General features: G+C 41.7%; 2 protein-coding genes across 5 annotated transcripts in view; both read left to right on the top strand.

Annotated features, from left to right (window-relative positions):
• The first annotated feature begins 1,438 nt into the window (after nucleotides 1-1,438).
• hnrpkl (heterogeneous nuclear ribonucleoprotein K, like) lies at nucleotides 1,439-14,895 on the top strand. 3 transcript variants are annotated; one of them, XM_063889532.1, is made up of 16 exons: nucleotides 1,439-1,649; nucleotides 2,945-3,050; nucleotides 3,765-3,862; nucleotides 4,372-4,428; nucleotides 5,204-5,247; nucleotides 7,022-7,094; nucleotides 7,215-7,328; nucleotides 7,938-8,066; nucleotides 9,050-9,366; nucleotides 9,781-9,834; nucleotides 10,484-10,523; nucleotides 11,163-11,178; nucleotides 11,296-11,313; nucleotides 12,025-12,092; nucleotides 12,632-12,801; nucleotides 14,070-14,895. In XM_063889532.1, the coding sequence occupies exons 2-16, from the start codon at nucleotides 2,981-2,983 to the stop codon at nucleotides 14,098-14,100; spliced, it is 1,299 nt and encodes a 432-aa protein (XP_063745602.1). In that variant the 5' UTR covers nucleotides 1,439-1,649; nucleotides 2,945-2,980; the 3' UTR covers nucleotides 14,101-14,895. The 3 variants fall into 3 exon arrangements, with proteins under 3 accessions (XP_063745602.1, XP_063745600.1, XP_063745601.1); XM_063889530.1 differs by lacking the exon at nucleotides 11,296-11,313 and adding an exon at nucleotides 11,873-11,905; XM_063889531.1 differs by lacking the exon at nucleotides 11,296-11,313 and adding an exon at nucleotides 11,873-11,905 and having other exon boundaries at nucleotides 7,221-7,328.
• Nucleotides 14,896-16,975: 2,080 nt separating this feature from the next.
• Nucleotides 16,976-20,284, top strand: part of LOC134868416 (guanine nucleotide-binding protein G(q) subunit alpha-like) — an 11,149-nt gene continuing 7,840 nt past the window's right edge. Inside the window, exons 1-3 of one of the 2 annotated variants that reach the window (XM_063889533.1) lie at nucleotides 16,976-17,316; nucleotides 17,463-17,620; nucleotides 19,783-19,967. In XM_063889533.1, the coding sequence (XP_063745603.1) occupies nucleotides 17,485-17,620; nucleotides 19,783-19,967 (321 nt within the window). In that variant the 5' untranslated portion in view covers nucleotides 16,976-17,316; nucleotides 17,463-17,484. The other variant, XM_063889534.1, reaches the window with a different exon arrangement.

Consider the following 20,284-nt stretch of genomic DNA (forward strand, 5'->3'; position numbering starts at 1 on the left):
TCTTTTACCTTCAATGCCCCAAATAACAGAGAAAGAAAACAACATTGGCTTATTTTATTTATTGAAATCATGTATTTTATTTACCCAAATATCAGAGGAAGAATAAAACAATGTTTTTATTTTTGTTGAAATTATGTATTTTGTTTAAAAGTGTTCAGGTTTTATTAGATGCAAGTTTACTAAACCCTGACACATAAAATACAGTTGAATTCCTCAAGATGATTATGCCGGGCCTGCAGGTAAGTGTCTAATCCCCCTGTTTAATAAAACATGTCATTTAAATGTTGATTACAAAGGATTTTCTGTATTATTCTGAAATTACCTATTTTATTTGTAGAAAACCCTCATGATTTCAATTAGATGCAAGTTCACAAACCCTGACTTATTTAATAGATCTTAATTCCCCCAAAATATTACACTCTGCCCTGTAAGTTGCACAGGAAGAAAGAAAGATCTGGATATGTTCAAAAATAAGTCTTTAGTTTTGTTTTGTTTTCTATTTGCAGAAGGACGTCATCACTCCAAGGTTCTATTGCATGCAAGTTCACCAAACACTGACCAACTCACTCCTTATAAACCCCTTATTATTTCATCACTTTGACAGTTCCAGTGCAAAGTGATGAAATGAATCCTGTTTACCGATGGCTTCCTAAAATCCCCCCCCTGCCCTGCCCTGCCCCTCCAACACATGATCTATGACACAGCCGGGATGGTTAGTGTCGCTATGGTGACTTGCTTTTTACAAATAGCGCTGACAATGTCAAGTGTCGCTATGGTTGCAGATGAAAACATGTACGCAGGCTTTTTTTTATATGAGAAACATCAAGAACTGAATTATATCTGTCTCCATGGTAACCTCAGAGTATAGCAGAGGGAAGAGAGCTCTTTATTTTGCAATAGATCCTCTGCCTATATCTGAAGGAGCATGACAACACTACGAGGGAGAAGAGGAGGTTTAAAGGGGCTCTGTTATGCTCTCATAGGTTTACCATTTCCTGTTGTGTGTTCTATATGTTTGTGTGCATGTAAATGGTCTGCAAAGGCTAAAATCCCCGTGTTCCCTCCAGAGATAGTTTCTCTACCCCCCCCCCCCCCCCCCTTTGTTTACTTCCGGAGCATAGTGACATCACTGTGGAACACTCGCACGTCTATTGGCCAGCGCTCCAACCCATTGTACGTGACAGGCTGATGGGTGGGACATCCCTAAGTGGTTAACCAACCAAACAAGAGCTTTGAACATTCCGTCTGTCTGTCTGTCTGTCTGTCTGTCTGTCTGTCTGTCTGTCTGTCTGTCTGTCTGTCTGTCTGTCTGTCTGTCTGTCTGTCTGTCTGTCATGACCTGAAAGTCTATGCTCAGGGCGAAAACAAACCTACAATCACGCAGTGGTTGTCGGAGGAGGCGGGGTCGAGAGAAACCGCTGCCTGCGAGCCTTTAATCTGGGCAAGAACACCCCTTAACAGAGGAGCGCTTGATATGTTTTCGGCGTTGCCTCGCGGATACATCGAGTCCTCTCGTTGCGTGTAACGCGCCTTAGCCCCGCCCGCCCGTGCTGCCGTGATAACTATATGTTGCCCACCAGGAGAATGTGGAAAACGCTCCATGCTGAAAACGTGCAATCGGAGGAGTTCCGCAGTGAACGTGGCTGCAGGTTAGTTTTTCTCACCGCGAAACGCTGTTACCTTCATACCAAACAATGTGTCAGTTTCCATGTTAGCTGGTCACGGTTTGTGTAGGTCTATTTCCCCGCTGACATTTCACTATGAGAGCTGAATTGTGCCGTGTTTGTGGACAGACACGCCTCGCAGATAGCAACGGGCTAGCTGTTAGCTTAGCAAAGTCAACTTCTGCTTGCAGGTTATTCAATTCCATTCAAAGGCTTCACTTTCATATGCACAGCAGCTTTAGTGTGGTTATGGCAATGCAAATCTGAAGTCCCAAGCTCCTCCAACAATACAACATAACATATTTATACAAGAACATAAAACAGTATAAATAGTGCAAGAAATAACAGAATATAAATAAAATAGTGCAATAAATTGTTGCATTGTTGCTATACTCCTGCGAAAGTAATGCAGGATAAGTGCAATGTATGTAAAATAGAGTAAGATGAGCCAAAAATAGAAAGTCAAATTTTCCATTTTCCATTGCGCAGTTGTTTTGGGTATGCATTTTGCATTAAAGTGGAGAAAAAAGGTTCAAGTGCTCCTTATAATAAGCTTTCTTACATATCAATTGTTATGCAATAATGCACCTGTGATGTGTGTGTTGTTTGGTGAACGCTCATGCATCTGGAAGCTGTGATTACTTTGCTAATGGTAGTTAAATGCTGCTAATTCTAGCTGTGTAGGCGTTGAACAGCTTCTCTATATAACTTAGCAAGGCGTCAGCACAGAGAGGGGTTTTGCAGAAGTACAACCTGTATTTCTGTGTGAAACCAGTTACAGTGGGCAGTGCATGTGGGAGGACTGCATGCAGGATAGTTTGAGACTATATTTAAAGTTTGCACTGCTACTTCCTTTCTGTTTTTAATGCTGAACTACACAGACTTCATGTGTTCCGCAGGATGCATGACTTTCATGTGGTTTGCTTGTCAGATAACGCAAATTTTAGCTATAATTATCAATTTTTCACGACATCCTCGCTCCTTACACCCTCCATTGGGAAACACAGACCTTTATCACCGACTAAAGGAGCAATTTAACATATTTGATGTTGTTTTATGTTGTAATCCTTCTTGGATCTTAAAAGGCTGTATGTAGAATCTATATTTAGCGAGACCTGTGGCAGTGAATTCATTTTTTTCTGCATGACATAACACCTTTTGGATTTGAGACCACTAGAATAATACTCGGATTAAACGTCTACACCTGTGTGTATAAATGCAGCCAGGCTTTTACCACCTTTTTGTTAAATTATATGAATATATTTTTCCTTTTTCTGCAGATCCAGGGAGAGGAGTTTGCATTCCACTGCCAAAATATGGAGGTGAAAATGGAGGTGAAAATGCAAGAGGACGAAGATGTCTCATTCAGCAACACAGACACAAATGGTACGAACCAACACATCCTTTAATATAGACCATAATGCTAAATGCATGAATGGAGTCTGTGTAGTGTTGTATATCCAGGTTTGAACACAGCGCGGCACCTGATAATTAGTCCACTAGAGCGAGGCAATAAGAGAATTCCTGGCTAATGCTACGTAGCATGTGGACATGTCAGATGGTGGTTTCTCCTGTCCAGGACACTGCTGTTCATCTGATCTGCACACCTTTTAATCCAGGAAGGGGACATCAGGGGGCCGGACATGTTCCAGGACAGACTTGGCTCCCGAATGAAACCTTTTATTCGGGCAGAAGAAACCGTACACCTAGAACTCACCGTTAATGTATAAACGTATTTATTATTAAACTTTTTGAAGAAAAGCTTGAATTTTATTATTATATTCTAATATATTTATAGAATCGCAATCTGGACTAGTGCTGAATCAAAATCACATTAGGGGGGATTCTTCTTAAAGGCAAAATATGTGAAAATATCTTGATTACATTCTGTGGAGCTGCAGAGAATGAACCACTATAAAGATAATAAATATAGGAATCATAACAAATCCTTGTTAGCTGCAGATTCACGTAGAAAATCGCACCATGATACAAATCCTAGAGGCGTTGTATTTTACACTCCCATAACTTCTATTAAAGTTCTTACTCAGGATGTCTGTACTGATGAATATACAGACTCACCTGAGTTTTGTTCCCTCTCAGGTAAACGGCCGGCGGAGGACATGGAGGAAGAGCACGTCCTCAAACGTTCTCGCAACGCAGACGAGATGGTGGAGCTGCGCGTGCTGCTGCAGAGCAAAGTAAAGACCGATGCCACTTTCAGCTTTAGTTGTTGGTTTCACTGCAGGTTTTCTCCTCTGACATTTTACTATTTGTTATAAATTCTGCAGATTCTGATTTTCTTTCTAACACTCAAGTTGACAGCGTACACACAAACCGATTCTTAATTGAAAAATAAATGGTATGTTCCACTCTTTGTATGTAGGCGTACAAAGAGAGCCATATATTAATTATCTATCTAGCACTTTGTATTAATTGACTTCATTTACTTCTAAAATCCTATTTAACTTTCGGTCTAAAATGTAGCATCTGTTAGAAAAACCAGGATAAAATATTTGGATTTTGATGTTAAAAGAAACTGCAAACCTAATCTCTTCTTCATTGACGCTGAGATCTAACACTGTGTGTGTGTGTGTGTGTGTGTGTGTGTGTGTGTGTGTGTGTGTGTGTGTGTGTGTGTGTGTGTGTGTGTGTGTGTGTGTGGGTGTGGTAGCTGCACAATCTGAAAACACTGTCTTTCCCCCTACAGAATGCTGGTGCTGTCATCGGAAAGGGTGGCAAGAACATAAAAGCCCTGCGCACCGACGTGAGTAAACTCTTTTGCAGCTGAGCAAAATTAAGAAGGCTTAAGTAAAAATAATCCAGACCTAAAATCCATTTAAGGAGGCCCTGTTGTGCTGTTTGGGGTTCTTCCTCTCCTGTAGTGTTTTTTATAGGTTTTTGTGCATGTCAATGGTCTGCAGAGGCTGCAATCCCAAAGTTCCGGAACATAGTGACGATTGGCTAGCGCTCCAACACCTTGTACATGATAGGCTAAGGGGGCGAACATCTCTAAGTGGTTGACTAATCAAAACAGAGCTGGCCAGCTAACCAATCAGAGCAGACAGGTGCCTCTACATACACACCTGCAAAGGAGAATGATATGTCCTCTTTCATGATGTAAACAAGCTCATCTGTTTCCAGTCCTCTTGTGATCCAGTTCCCCCCCGAAGCTGCCGTAGTTTCAGGGCCGTAAATCTCCAAACTGTTTTTAAATCTTGTCCAGGTCACGCGTCCTGTCCTCACCACAGTTTTCACTATTGGGACACAAAGTAAATTTTGTATTCAATTAAAAATGTATTCCTTCTCCCCCCTCTTCCCCCCCCTCTCCTGTACTTTTTTTGTTTTGCTTTTATTTTTGGCCACCTTCCTCTCCGTTGTCCATGTACTGGATCGACATGCCCCACCCTGACGTTGGCCCCGCCCATAAACCGTGCCCCTAAATGTGATTGAATGCCCCCGCCCAATGCCAACCTCCTCCACCACAACCACCACCACAACCTCCACCTCCTCTTCCTCCTCCTCCACCTCGGCCCATGCAGTTCAATGCCAGTGTTTCAGTCCCAGACAGCAGTGGCCCAGAGCGGTATGTCCCACCAGTTATTGCCTCACTGCCTGATTAGAACAGAGAAACACATGTCTTTGATAACTTCTGTCTCATATTTTATACACATGACGGTTTACTCCCCCCACCCTTACCCCTAAACTCCCCCCTTCTTCACTTGTGAGAGACGTGTGTTGTTTCCTTTTGATTTCTCTGTCCATTGTGAGCATCTTCATTCAGTTTGACTTTGTTTGTTGACCATGCAGCGAATCACTGACGACCGACGAGGGCTGCACGATGTATCGAGTTGGAAAATGTACTCAAACGCATCATGCTACAACTTGTTGCTGTTATTACCCTCTGTCCAAATCAACCAATCAGAAGCGAGTATTCCACTCACTTGTGTAATGAGTAAGGGATAATGTGCAGCGAGACGTTCATTAATATCCACATGTTACGTTGAATTTACCAGACTTCTTTCTGCGGATTGATATGACTGTAAGTAGTTCCTTGATCCTCCTTAGCAGTGGTCTGTTATCCCTGGTAACGGTCTGTTCTACTTAGCAAAGGTCTGTTCTCCTTAGCAAAGGTCTGTTCTCCTTAGCAGCGGTCTGTTCTCCTTAGCAAAGGTCTGTTCTCCTTAGCAATGGTCTGTTCTCCTTAGCAAAGGTCTGTTCTCCTTAGCAAAGGTCTGTTCTACTTAGCAAAGGTCTGTTCTCCTTAGCAAAGGTCTGTTCTCCTTAGCAATGGTCTGTTCTCCTTAGCAACGGTCTGTTCTCCTTATCAGCGGTCTCTTATCCTTAGCAACGGTCTGTTCTCCTTATCAGCGGTCTCTTATCCTTATTAGCGGTCTGTTCTCCTTATCAGCTGTTCTACTTAGCAACGGTCTGTTCTACTTAGCAACAGTCTCTTATCCTTAGCAACGGTCTGTTCTCCTTAGCAGCGGTCTCTTATCCTTAGCAACGGTCTGTTATTGAGTATTAACCTTTGTAATGTCCAAATTGACCAATGAGAATCCAGTATTCAACTTAGCCGTGTGGTCATATGTCCTGTGTTGCTCGTCAGACTGAATAGATTAGAAAAAAAAGTAGCATTATGTAGAATTTGCACAAGAGCACAGTAGCATTAGAAGCCTTCCTTTGGTGTGGCCGTTACAAGCCAACAAGCAAAGCCAACGAAGGCAGGGAGAAAAAGGCTGCAAGTTTAGAAAATGGTGTCTTCCTTTGTCGTGCAGCCCTACAACCCACTGCCTCCTGGGAGTTAGCATCATGTTGGTTAGCATCACAAATTTCCTTTCCTGATGTTTTAATTTCACCATAAAAACTTGTGAACTTCGCTCTGTCCTCTGTGGCCCACTTGGCCCACTCTCCCCCCCCCCAACTGTTGTCAGCATCCCTGTCCATGATTTCTGCGAGAGGCTCCGCCCCTTTTTCTGTCACTCATCATTAATGTCTTCTTCTTTATATCATTGTGCATCCCTTATGTCAAATTTCTCTCAGGAAACATAAGATCAGAGCTCCATACCCCTCCACCCCCCCGACCCCCAACCTCACCCCTCTGCTCTGTTACTCTCTTCTACTGCCCCCCCCCCCTTTCCCAACCCCTGGTCACTATAAGAAGGCGTGCCTGTGGCAAAATCTGTGGTTAAAAAAAAAAAGCTTATGTTTGACTCCCCAACTTCCTAGTGGTGGGACTGTAATAAAACACCCCCCCCCCCTCTCTCTTTCTCCCTCCCTGACTCTTTGTGGCAACGTTAATGAAGCAAACCCCCCCCCCCAAAATGATGTTATAATGAGGCTGACATTGTTCCTGACAGGATCCTGAGTGTGAATGCCAGCATCGACACCATCGGAGACATTCTGCTGAAGATCATACCGACTCTGGAGGAGGTAAGCCACTGTGGTGTGATCTGTAGGTTTGCGTGCATGTCAATGGTCTGCAAAGGCTAAAATCCCAACGAGTTTTGGCTCTAGGGACTGCGCTGATGTCGCTCTGTGGTTTTCTGTCAGTACCAGCATTACAGCGGGATAGATTTTGACTCGGAGCTTCGCCTGCTGATCCACCAGAGCCTGGCGGGCGGGATCATCGGGGTGAAAGGAGCCAAGATTAAGGAGCTGAGAGAGGTAGGACAGAGGCCAGATTAACAGGAGCTCAACTGTTAAAATAATACGTGTTGGTTGTCACAATGAAATGAAATGCATATACAGATATGTATGGAGGACAAAAGCTGCCAATACAAAAAATAAATGTAATAATTAAAAACGTCGACTAACAAATACACATGCAGCTTATTATGAACCAATTAAATGTATTGATTGTAAAAAAAGCCTAATTTGTTTTTACGTTTACAATTATTTTTCTATTTAACACATTTAGAGCAATAAATCCTAAATGAAACGGCAAATAAAGAAAAGTCCCAACAGGCTCTCTTACTTCAAAACTAATTACATTTATTAGCAACGTTTCTAACATGTATTAATCAAACAGTGGCAGGAGCTTATTTGCTAATGTTTGAGCTACTCCTCTCTCCTACGTGCCTCTCTCATGAACTGCTTGAATTAAAAGACATCCTGACATGAGTGTGAATTGAAAAGATATTAATTAACCTGAAAAATAAGAAAATATCCACAAAAACTAAAAATGTAAACTGCAGCATTTTCCTTCCATAGTTTAGTAGCACAGTGAATTTAATTGGTTAATTGGTTTTAATATGTCCATGTTTCCTGCACCAGAACACCCAGACCACCATCAAGCTGTTCCAGGAGTGCTGTCCTCACTCCACCGACAGAGTCGTGTTGGTCGGAGGAAAACCAGAGCGCGTCGTCGAGTGTATAAAAGTGATCCTGGAGCTGGTGGCCGAGGTCAGTAAAAAGCTTTAGATCTCTATCAATTAATCTTTAAAATAGTATTTAATTTTTCCTATAAAGATAAATGTAAACGAGAAAACGTATTTTAGAAAATTAAGTAAATAAATAAAATCTCAAAAAGCTAATCTTAAAAAAGTGTGATAAAAAACATTTCCTGAAATAAATTTAGAAATATTTGAATAAAATAAATAATGAATTAAAAAAACCTACTTAAATTAACCCATTTTCTCCTAAAACGGCTCTGAAACCGTAAGTATAATACATACAACGTCCTTATCTCCTGAGGGCTTTCTGAAAAAATACTAAGAGTTGGCAACGTCTATGAGAACCTGAATATCTAAGCCTCTGTAGCGCATAGACACAGCAAATAAATTGCATTTGAAAAGGCAAGACTCACAGGTTGTATTAAAACATGCTCCCTTAGTAATAACATACCAACACAAATCAGATTGGTAGGGAAAATATTTGATGTGATAAAATCACAAATCACATTTTAAAACATGCCAACACACAGACCAAGGCACCTTGGTATGAGAGAGAGGTGGGAAAGGAGTGGGGAGGGGTGGGGAAGTCCTCTACCAAAGGATCATCAGGTACAAAAACTTCTACTTCCACCTCCCTCTCAAACTCCTCATTCGGTCGCTGTCAAAGTATTCGTCGATCGTAGCCTGTTTTGCCTTTAAAAAACAAACGCACGTGAATGTCTGATTGATTGACGTGATTGTCGGCCAACCACACGACATTTGGGTGGTCACGTGGTTTAAACAACCCAACAAGACCCACCTCGTGTATTTGAACCAATGACAGTGCATCATGTGCTGCATGCCTCATGAGAATGACGACAAATCAACAATGTTGCGCTACGCTGCAGCCGGCGGTAGATGGAATGTAGCGCTGCGCAGCCTCCGGTACAAATGGTTTATAAATAAATAAACGGACGATGAATATTTTTCTTCTCTTTACCGTTTATTTCCCAGGCGCCGATCAAAGGGCGAGCGCAGCCCTACGACCCGAACTTCTACAACGAGACGTACGACTACGGCGGCTTCACCGTGGTGTTCGAGGAGAGAGGCAGGCGACCCATGGGGGGGGGTTTCCCCATGCGGGTGCGGGGGGGCTTCGATCACATGCCTCCCCCTGTCCGAGGCAGCAGACCGATGCCCCCCCCTTCCAGACGGGACTACGACGACATCAGCCCACGCCGGGGTCCTCCGCCCCCGCTGAGCAGAGGAGGACGAGGGGGGAGCCGAGCGAGAAATCTGCCTCTTCCTCCGCCACCGCTGCCAAGAGGAGGGTGAGGAGGGGCACTTCCTGTTAGAAAGGGTCCCACAGTGGGGTCAATTTATAATAAATCAGTCGGTAGCTTTAAGGGTTCCTCCTTCCTTCTCCTGTACTGGGAGCCAGCAACGGACTGGGAACATGTGGGAAATTACAAATATTTAATTACTTCAATATTTTTGTCTTTTTTTTCTATATATATCCTGGAAGTATTAAATTTAAAAGATGGCTAAAAAATACATATTTTATGCATTAATTATATTTATAAATAACCTCCTATTTTATTTTAGTTTAGGCTTTTATTTGTTGATTAATTTCAAAAAATGATTGTGTCAATTGTAATGGCGGCTTTAGTCCTCCATACCTGAAACTGTTTTGATATGAAGTTTGTATTTAAGTTTTCCAACATTTTCTGTGTCACTGTCTTCAGGGGGGACAGATTCTCACACGGCAGTTATCACGGCGGCATGGACGACAGACAGAGGTGAGCGACAGATATGTGATATGGATTTCATCAGAAAAGTGCTGCCAGAGAACAATCTCTCTGTGGGTCAGAAAGAGGTTACTGAGTCCAGAAATATGGAGATGGGGTCAGGTGTCTGGTCAGACGGCAGAGACAGCTTACGGAGAGTAAATAGGGGATGGATGTCCGGTGGGTCTGCGGGGGACGAGTGGCAAGCAGCAGGCTGACACTGAGACTGAGATTTCTGATCCTTTCTTTACTCTCCTTTTTTCTGGAGAGGAAGTAAAGGAACCGAGCTCTGGATCTATTTGTTGTTTGAGGAGCGATATGTGACTCAGCAGCTTTCAGACGTGTAGACACTATTATTTTCCACTTCGCTCTGATGCTGGATTTTCACCGGAAAGTGGGCGGGGCTTAATTTAGGCGCGAAGAGACGTTAGCGCCTCATACTATATTGTTCTAGAAAACCCCGGAGATATGAATTTATAAAATATAAAGGTAAAGAAAACGGTGATTCAGAGTCTGAACTGATCCCAGGTCATCATACAGTCTGCATGTCCCTGCTTTAAGTATAATACCTAAATAAATGGATCTAAAATCTGGATAAGTTTGATATATAAGTACATTTAATATAAAATGATTGTGTGTGTGTGTGTGTGTGTGTGTGTAGTGACAGAAGAGGCCGAGGAGGAGACCGTTACGACAGCATGGTGAGTGTGTGTTTTGATCCTCACATCGTGTGTGTGTGTCTTTTATTGTGAAATATGTTTCAGACGAGGTGATTGGGATTCCTATTTCTGAGTGTAACACACACACACACACACACACACACACACACACACACACGGGAAAGAAACAGCACTGTGTGTGTGTGTGTGCACTGAACTGGGGCCTGTTGTTGCCTGGCAACAGTTGTCTCCGTGGTTACCGTGGAGCAGTTGAGTACGTAGTCCGGGGATCCATCGGCGCTAGCGAGATGAACTTGAGCTGAAAATCTAAAAACTGAACCCGAACCGGATCCCCTTTTGAAGTGTTAACTGCAATAAAAAAAATATAAAGTATTTGTAAAAATGTGGGGGAGATATGCTGGGATTTAGAAGAGGTTTCTTAGAATTTTTGTAATGAAAATAATTACGATATAATACGGCATTTCCTGTTAAGCTAATGCTAACAGCAGCACTTTAATGGCTATATTGTATAAATAAATAAAGAGGAATCAAAACTGAATAAATGTTTTCTCAATCCAGACTGAATTAACTCCCTAACTACGTAAAGTGTCCTCAAAATATGCCGTCATTAAAACTGTTTGTTGTTTATCTGTTTTCCTTTCCATCAATCTTGACATGCAGGGTGGAGGAGGATATGGTGAGTGACATTTATTACTCCATTACACAGAATCATGTTGTTGGTTTGTTGTCCACTTTATCAGGGGAACTTCTACCCTTATCGTTCTTTAACGGAACGTTCCTGATTGCTTTTCAGACAAGGATCTCTCAGAAGGTAGTAAATATATACCGGGGACCCCCAAATGAACATCCCTCTGAATCCTTTGCCTGTTTTCTTACACTTTTATGTCAAACATTAGAGAAATAGGATCATTGCACCACCCTAACATAGAATAACCGACATAAATGAAATTGGCTGAAAGTAGTCACGCAATCAATGACGATGTTTACGGCAAATCCAGAGAAAATGTGTCATAAGTTGGTTTTAGAACATAAACACACACACACACACACACACACACACACACACACACACACACACACACACACACACACACACACACACATACACACACACACACACACACAATATGTATATACACACAACATTATGAACTATTTTTAAATTGAAAAATGACTGAGTTGTAAAAACCATGAGAAGATCATTTGGATAAATGAGCATGGACTCATGGACTCTCTCCCTGGGGGTCCCTTTGCCTCTGTCACATAGAGGCAGGAACGGTTTGCTTTGGGTGTTTTCTGGACTTGTGTTTCCTCCTCTCCGTCTCTGCGGTGTATTCTCATTTCTCACTCTCTTGTTTCCTCTCCAAAAGACAACAACTCTTCCTGGGAGCACTTCCAGTCCGGTGAGTGGGGACGGGTTACACGTGTCTCCTTTCTCTTGTCTCCGCACCTAAAGGGCTTCTTGCTGCACGCTTTAGTTAACGACCGATCCCCTGAACTGTTCTTTCCCTCCTGACTTCAGGCGGCAGAGGCTCGTACAGCGACATCGGAGGCCCGGTCATCACAACGCAAGTCACCATCCCAAAAGATGTGAGTGTCCGTGCTCCAAAGACATGGTTCAGATCATTCGTTCAGTTAAAAAACACCAGAATCTGAAAGCTGTTTTTGTGCAGTTGCCAAAATATCTAACAATGCAAACCAAATAAAGCGATCTACAGGTGCAGCGTGCAGCCTCAATATGGAGGAACGTTTTTTTGTAATAATTACAGTTGAATTAAATCCCATTTATTATTTACAACATTTTTGAATTTCTGCGTTTCTTATTCCCTCAGTATGGAGGACTAAAGATGCCATAAAAATAAAGGAAGTGAAATACATTTATTTTATTCCTATATTTCTTATTCCTTTTAAATGTATTTCAGTATTAAAATGTCAACAGAAAAATATGGAAAATATAAAATCAAACACAGAAAATTAGGTTTTAGGCTTAGGTCCTCCATAGACTAGATACCAGAGTGTATACACGGTCATAAAAGTCACAAAACCAAACATTTAGCAGTAAATAAAGAGCGTCAAGTCGTCAAGTCGTCTCACTGCTGATTTAATCCTCCCGTGCGTTTGCTCTGCAGCTGGCGGGCTCCATCATCGGGAAGGGGGGCCAGAGGATCAAACAGATCCGCCACGAGTCCGGGGCCTCCATCAAGATTGATGAGCCACTAGAGGGCTCTGAGGACCGAATCATCACCATCACCGGCACGCAGGACCAGATCCAGAACGCCCAGTACCTGCTGCAGAACAGGCACGTTCTCCAGTGACCCCCACCCCCACCCCCCCACCCCACCCCTCCTCCCCCCTCCTGCTCTCTGTGGGTCTGCTCTGCATGGAAGTAAACGTGGTTTTGGTTGCTGTTCATTTACTTTGAGTGTCCTGCAGCCAGGTGAAGCACACAGACTAAAGATTAATACCTGTCGTCGTTTTGAAGGAGACGCTGCAGGAGAAGTACAAATTCAGAGTTCTCCTTAAAACGTCCCCAGATCTTTAGTACAAGTAAAGCAATCGTTGTTCCTATTGCAGTTTCTAAAATGTTGTATTTGCAAAATAGCCATAATGTTTTCCAATCTGTGCTAATTTGCATTTGTTCAGTTTTGATAATCTGTTTGTGTTTTGAGGAATAAAAAAGCTCCATAAATCAGGCTCTGTTTGAAATGTGAAAAGGTCCTCTGAGATGTTTAACTAACCGGTATCACAATTAAACTTCCCCTCGTTGATTACTGACATTAAGACAATACTCTTTGCATTATAAGCTTTCTAAAATACTACGTTTCCCTGAGCTAATGATGCGCTACCAATCTGCACGTGTTTCTGGAAACGGATATTTCAATATTCTTTATTTTCTTTGTGAAATGTGCTGCTGCTTCTGGGAATCAAACGGAAATAGACGTGTTTATTATACATACTTATTATACATATGTTCTAACTCTTTTATAGAGGAAGTAAATCATCGTAATGCAATATTTATAATATCCACCACCATTCATTTATTTATTCTACTCTTCTATTTTCCCTTGTTTGTTCTGTCTGTTTCTGTCTGTCCTCACAACATGAAAGAGGCACTATATGAATTCAATCTATTGTTTATTATTATTAATAATGCATCTTATTTATAGAGCAAGTAAAAACTCCTGAAAAACACAATTAAAATATATAAACAGAACATCGATTCCAGGTTAAAGCCGTGTTGAAAAGCTGTGTTTTGATTTGTGATTTGAACTCGGTGGGAGTCTCTGATTTAAGTTTCAGCCTTAGTTAAAAAAACCTGAAGTGCAAACCTGACATTTGACTGAAAACACGTGTGTAACTTTTGCACGTCATGCAAAAACTTGGAAGTCTTACGGCCTCTTGAAAAGAAATGTGAGTATTTTAATTGTACTTTGATTTCAGAGACACTTCCACCCCGCCTGATCTCCAAGCAGTCCTAAAGCTTCTCTATTTATCAGCATGAAAGAGCATCCCTCTCCCGATCAATACTCCTAACGTTGTCCCACCTTCATGTGTTTCTGGTTTCAGTGTGAGGCAGTACTCCGGTCGCTTCTTCTAGGAAGAGCCGAGCGATGACGAAGAGGAGTGAAGCCATGCCGCCATACTGTTTCCTCCTCTTCCTCCTCAGAGCCGACATTCCCCTGCTTCTCCCCTTTTTACTTACTTTCATTTAGAAGGAAAATATCAAACCGGTCAAACGACGCGTCTCTTTCAGTTTTATTTTAAGGAGATTCTCGTGGAGTGAACTCATCCGTGTTCCTGCTTTATTTCAGTACAGCATGCAGAATGTAGTCCCTCTGTAAAGACCTTTAGTTTCTTCCCCCTCCTTAAAAACTTAAGCACACTTTCAGATGAAGCTGCATGCTATCAGAATGGTGAAGCACCATTCAAATCTACTTTACTTTTTACTCAATTTCAGCATACTTTTAAAGTGCTTTTTTTGTAACATGGGCTTTACTGAAGTAGTTTCCTACTTGCAGGGGTTTGATTGGCTCTAATGTGTGTGTGAAAAGACATCCTACTCAAAGAAGCCCTCTTTTGATTTTGGGGTTTCCACAAATAAATGTCCTACTTTTGCTTTAAGTTGGGATAAATGTGCCAGTGTGATTCAGCTGTATAAAGTGTGTGTATATATTTACATGGAAACAACAGAGTGCTTACGTTAAACAGGCTCTACTTTCTTGGAAGGAGGTCATCTTTTTTTAATGTCTTTGCTGCCTCTCATGACCGGCTGTGATTCAACCTTAATATCTGGTCTGTGATCCAAGTGTGTTTCAGATACAGAGTGGTGTTTGTCCTTTCATCTGATGTCACCTCCTGCAGGAGTTTAGTAAATAAAGTCTGTCACAGTTCTGCCCAGTGTCTTTACTTGAGTATGTAACTGTGTACTTTTACTCCACTACATTAATCCCTTAAGTTACTTTACAGATTAGGATTACTGATGGTAAATATGATCAGCCTTAAATCAGACTGTAGTTCACCTGCAGTAAATCCAGCAGCTACCCTGCAGTATACAAAGCCATTCAAACTAGCTGCACCTTTACCAGCTCTGAGAACACTTTAATGATCAATCATTATAAAACATATCAGAGATATTATTCTGAAATGGACCAATCAGACAATGACTACTTTTACTGTCGCTACTTTAAGTACATTTAGAGGAGAGTACTTTCTACTTTCACTGGAGGAACATTTAGAATACTTTCACTGTGACAGAGTATTCCTACACTCTGGTACTTCTACTTTACTCAAGTACAAGATCTGAGTACTTCTACTTTTACTCAAGACCTGAGTACTTCTACTTTACTCAAGAACAAGATCTGAGTACTTCTACTTTACTCAAGTACAAGATCTGAGTACTTCTACTTTTACTCAAGACCTGAGTACTTCTACTTTACTCAAGAACAAGATCTGAGTACTTCTACTTTACTCAAGTACAAGATCTGAGTACTTCTACTTTTACTCAAGACCTGAGTACTTCTACTTTACTCAAGAACAAGATCTGAGTACTTCTACTTTACTCAAGTACAAGATCTGAGTACTTCTACTTTTACTCAAGTACAAGATCTGAATACTTCTACTTTTACTCAAGTACAAGACCTGAGTACTTCTACTTTACTCAAGTACAAGTCCTGAGTACTTCTACTTTTACTCAAGTACAAGATCTGAGTACTTCTACTTTACTCAAGAACAAGATCTGAGTACTTCTACTTTACTCAAGTACAAGATCTGAGTACTTCTACTTTACTCAAATACAAGATCTGAGTACTTCTACTTTACTCAAGAACAAGACCTGAGTACTTCTACTTTACTCAAGAACAAGATCTGAGTACTTCTACTTTTACTCAAGACCTGAGTACTTCTACTTTTACTCAAGACCTGAGTACTTCTACTTTACTCAAGTACAAGATCTGAGTACTTCTACTTTACTCAAGAACAAGATCTGAGTACTTCTACTTTACTCAAGTACAAGATCTGAGTACTTCTACTTTACTCAAATACAAGACCTGAGTACTTCTACTTTACTCAAGAACAAGACCTGAGTACTTCTACTTTACTCAAGAACAAGATCTGAGTACTTCTACTTTTACTCAAGACCTGAGTACTTCTACTTTTACTCAAGACCTGAGTACTTCTACTTTACTCAAGAACAAGATCTGAGTACTTCTACTTTACTCAAGAACAAGATCTGAGTACTTCTACTTTACTCAAGTACAAGATCTGAGTACTTCTACTTTTACTCAATTACAAGACCTGAGTACTTCTACTTTACTGAAGTACAAGATCTGAGTACTTCTACTTTTACTCAAGTACAAGGTCTGGGTACTTCTACTTTTACTCAAGACCTGAGTACTTCTACTTTTACTCAAGTACAAGTCCTGAGTACTTCTACTTTTACTCAAGTACAAGATCTGAGTACTTCTATTTTACTCAAGTACAAGATCTGAGTACTTCTACTTTTACTCAAGTACAAGGTCTGAGTACTTCTACTTTTACTCAAGACCTGAGTACTTCTACTTTACTCAAGTACAAGATCTGAGTACTTCTACTTTACTCAAGTACAAGGTCTGAGTACTTCTACTTTTACTCAAGATCTGAGTACTTCTACTTTTACTCAAGAACAAGATCTGAGTACTTCTACTTTTACTCAAGATCTGAGTACTTCTACTTTTACTCAAGACCTGAGTACTTCTACTTTTACTCAAGACCTGAGTACTTCCACTTTACTCAAGAACAAGACCTGAGTACTTCTACTTTTACTCAAGAGCTGAGTACTTCTACTTTTACTCAAGACCTGAGTACTTCTACTTTTACTCAAGACCTGAGTACTTCTCCCTCCTCTGTTTGTGCATAAGAAATGTGTCCTGGTTGTAATTCGGTTTCCGGTGAGTTGTGTCAGCCTGTCCAATGCATCCGTAGTCTAACACCGGAAATTAGTCCCCTTAATGTAATCGGGCAGCTCCCCACACGGCTTCCCATCAGAGCTCAGCCCTCTGTCTGTCACATGGTGCTCTGTTGTTTCAGGGTTTTTTCACCCAGGATAGAGAACGGGGAACTGCATGCAAAAGGAAGATCACTCCCAGATTTATCTCCCCAGATTGGAAAACCCTCGCCTGAATATCCTTCTGTCTTGGAGAGGAACTTTCAGCTTGTTGTTTCGCGGCGCTATGAAGTGAAACTCCGCCATATTCAGCGCACCACGCCCGGAGATCAGCCTCTCTGCGTCTTAAGTTTTTGCACAAACTTTACTTCCTTATCACAAGAGAGAAACAAGGTAACCCTAACCTCTTTAAGAGAAATCACTTCCTGGAAAACCTGATTTCCAGATCTGCTGTTTTGACGCGTGGAGGGTTGATGGGAATGTGGTGAGGCTGTTTTTCTTTTATAACCGACATTGTGTGAGTGTGTGTGCCCGGAAAGGTGCAGTGTTTCCCCGGTAGAGATGACTCTGAGCTCCGTGGGGGCCTGCTGCCTCAGCCCGGAGGCCAAGGAGGCGAGGCGGATCAACGATGAGATCGAGAGGCAGCTGCGCCGGGACGAGAGGGACTCCAGACGGGAGTACAAGCTGCTGCTGCTCGGTGAGGAACCGGAGGACGGTTCTTAATCAACTGCTTTGATTAAATCACTATAAACAGGGCTAAAGAAGTACACAGATCCTCTTTGAAGTAGAAATACACGGTCTTAAAAAGTACTCAGATGTTTTTGCTTAAGTAAAATTAGGAATACTAGATTTTTACTTTGTGAGAAGTAAAAGTACTTCATTCAAAATGTTACTCAAGTAAAAGTACTTCATTCAAAATGTTACTCAAGTAAAAGTACTTCATTCAAAATGTTACTCAAGTAAAAGTACTTCATTCAAAATGTTACTCAGGTAAAAGTACTTCATTCAAAATGTTACTCAGGTAAAAGTACCAGCATCTTTATGTTTCTCACACTGCCTGTGCTGCAGCACCTCTTTTCACCCTCTGATAACAACAGAGCTGCCCCCCCCCCCCCCCCTAATCACTTACAATGTGTAGGAGGGCGAGTGTTAGATAGTGACGTCATTATGTTCTGGAAGGGAACAAAGCCATTCAATAGAGGCGTTTCAGGCATTGTTAGCATTTAGCTTAAAGGCAGCTCTTGTAAATAGCATGGATGTGTTGCCGTGTTATTATAAACTGGATTTGTTGACAGCATGATAAAGAGGACCAGCAGCCCGTGAGTGACGATGTCGAACTCCCCGCTCTCATGCACTCTGTAGCTCACTGTGAATGAGTAACCGCAGTCTGGGTTTCATCTTGATGCAGTTTAACAAACACATTCTGTCATCTATCCCGTGCTGCCAGTAAAAAGCTAAATGAATGTGCAGCATTTCCTTCTGAGGCTGACGACGTTTTAACGATAGCGTTTACTGGAAACACTGAGAAAGATTATGAGTAAAGTCGTAAGTCTTCGAAGTAGATAAATAAGCCCGGACAGTTCATAGGGTTTGTTTAAATGTATGATGTTGTGCTCAGGGTTCAAATGTAAGACGTGTGATAAAGCTGTGGGACTTTTGACCCTGAAGGAGTGGTGACACACGCAGTATGAGTAACTGATTTCAGAAAGAGAATATCCACCACACCTTAGAGACCCCTGCAGCTTGATGCATCTTCTGTCAGGTAACATGAATAAAATGTGGCCTCCTAAAGATAAACTTGCCACACATACAAGGAATGTGTCCATGTGTTTTGGATGCATAGATAAAAGCTATGCTAACATTACAAATAAAGCAATATTTACTTTGGATATGGTTGAAATATATGTGTAAACGAGATACTGTTTAAGCTAGCATACAGTCCGGAGTTTATACACAATACCTATTTATTTATAATTACTGATTGAAGCTCATTAATGAACTCAAGAGCAGTTTTGAGGTTGAATATATGAACTTATTTGGCTAGTGTTACACACGTTTTGTTGGTGTTTTGGCAGATTGCAGATATGTGCACGTGTTTTTTCCCACCAGGATCATTAGGTGTCTCCTGTAGTGGATTTGAAATATTATTATGCCTGTCCTCTGGTACATGCATTCATAAAATGCCCGTATCATCGTGCACTGCTTTTATCTGACAGCTGTAATAACCGGTGAGATTATCCATTACATGTTGCTTCAGTGGAACTCGTACTCAGATCTTCAGTAGTGTTAGAAATACTTAGAGCCCTTCTAGTATTATTCTGCACAACTGTCCAGTTCAGAATATATATTACTGTTATTAATTATTCATGCATTAATGTGTTCATCACTTTACTGCTGCAGCTGCAGGAAGGAGCTCGATTTATCGCAGCTTATACTCTACTAGTTCTAACCTGCTATGACCCAAATGATATCAGCAAACTCTAGTATAGCTGTAAAATGATCCCAAACATGATCTCCACTTTATATTTCACTTTGATACACATTTGTTGTTGTTGTTAAAACCTTCAAAAACCACATTCTCTGCAGTTAGAATACTCTCACTGGCTGCACACACACACACACACACACACACACACACACACACACACACACACACACACACACACACACACACACCTGTGTTAACGTGGCAGTCTAACAGAAATATAACTGCACTATAATTTATATATACACACACACACACACACACACACACACACACACACACACACACACACACACACACACACAATAACAAAACAATACATTTTGGTGTGTGTGTGTGCGTGTGTGTGTGTGTGTGTGTGTGTGTGTTTTAAGGTACTGGTGAGAGTGGGAAGAGCACCTTCATAAAGCAGATGCGGATCATCCACGGCCGGGGCTACAGCGAGGAGGATAAGAGAGGGTTCTCCAGACTGGTCCATCAGAACATCTTCACCGCCATGCAGGCCATGATCCAGGCCATGGAGGCGCTGCAGATCCCCTACACACACACACACAACCAGGTAACACACACACACACACTGGAACATGTTCTGCTGGAACTCTGCAGGCGTGTGGCGACAGGTAACGAGACGTAGAGAAGAAGAATTTCCCGTTAATCACCGGAGCGACTCAATGGAGTCCCGACCACACACACACACACACACACACACACACACACACACACACACACACACACACACACACACACACACACACACATATTCTTCATTAGTGAGAGAGATTCCAGATAAGGAGAAGAGTCCAGTTCAAAATTCCAGTTAACTGAGGACGTGTGTGGGGGGGGGGGGGGTCATGTGACTCGTGGCAGCATTAACCC

Source organism: Eleginops maclovinus, chromosome 8 (assembly GCF_036324505.1).
Source record: "Eleginops maclovinus isolate JMC-PN-2008 ecotype Puerto Natales chromosome 8, JC_Emac_rtc_rv5, whole genome shotgun sequence".
Lineage (NCBI taxonomy): Eukaryota > Metazoa > Chordata > Actinopteri > Perciformes > Eleginopidae > Eleginops > Eleginops maclovinus.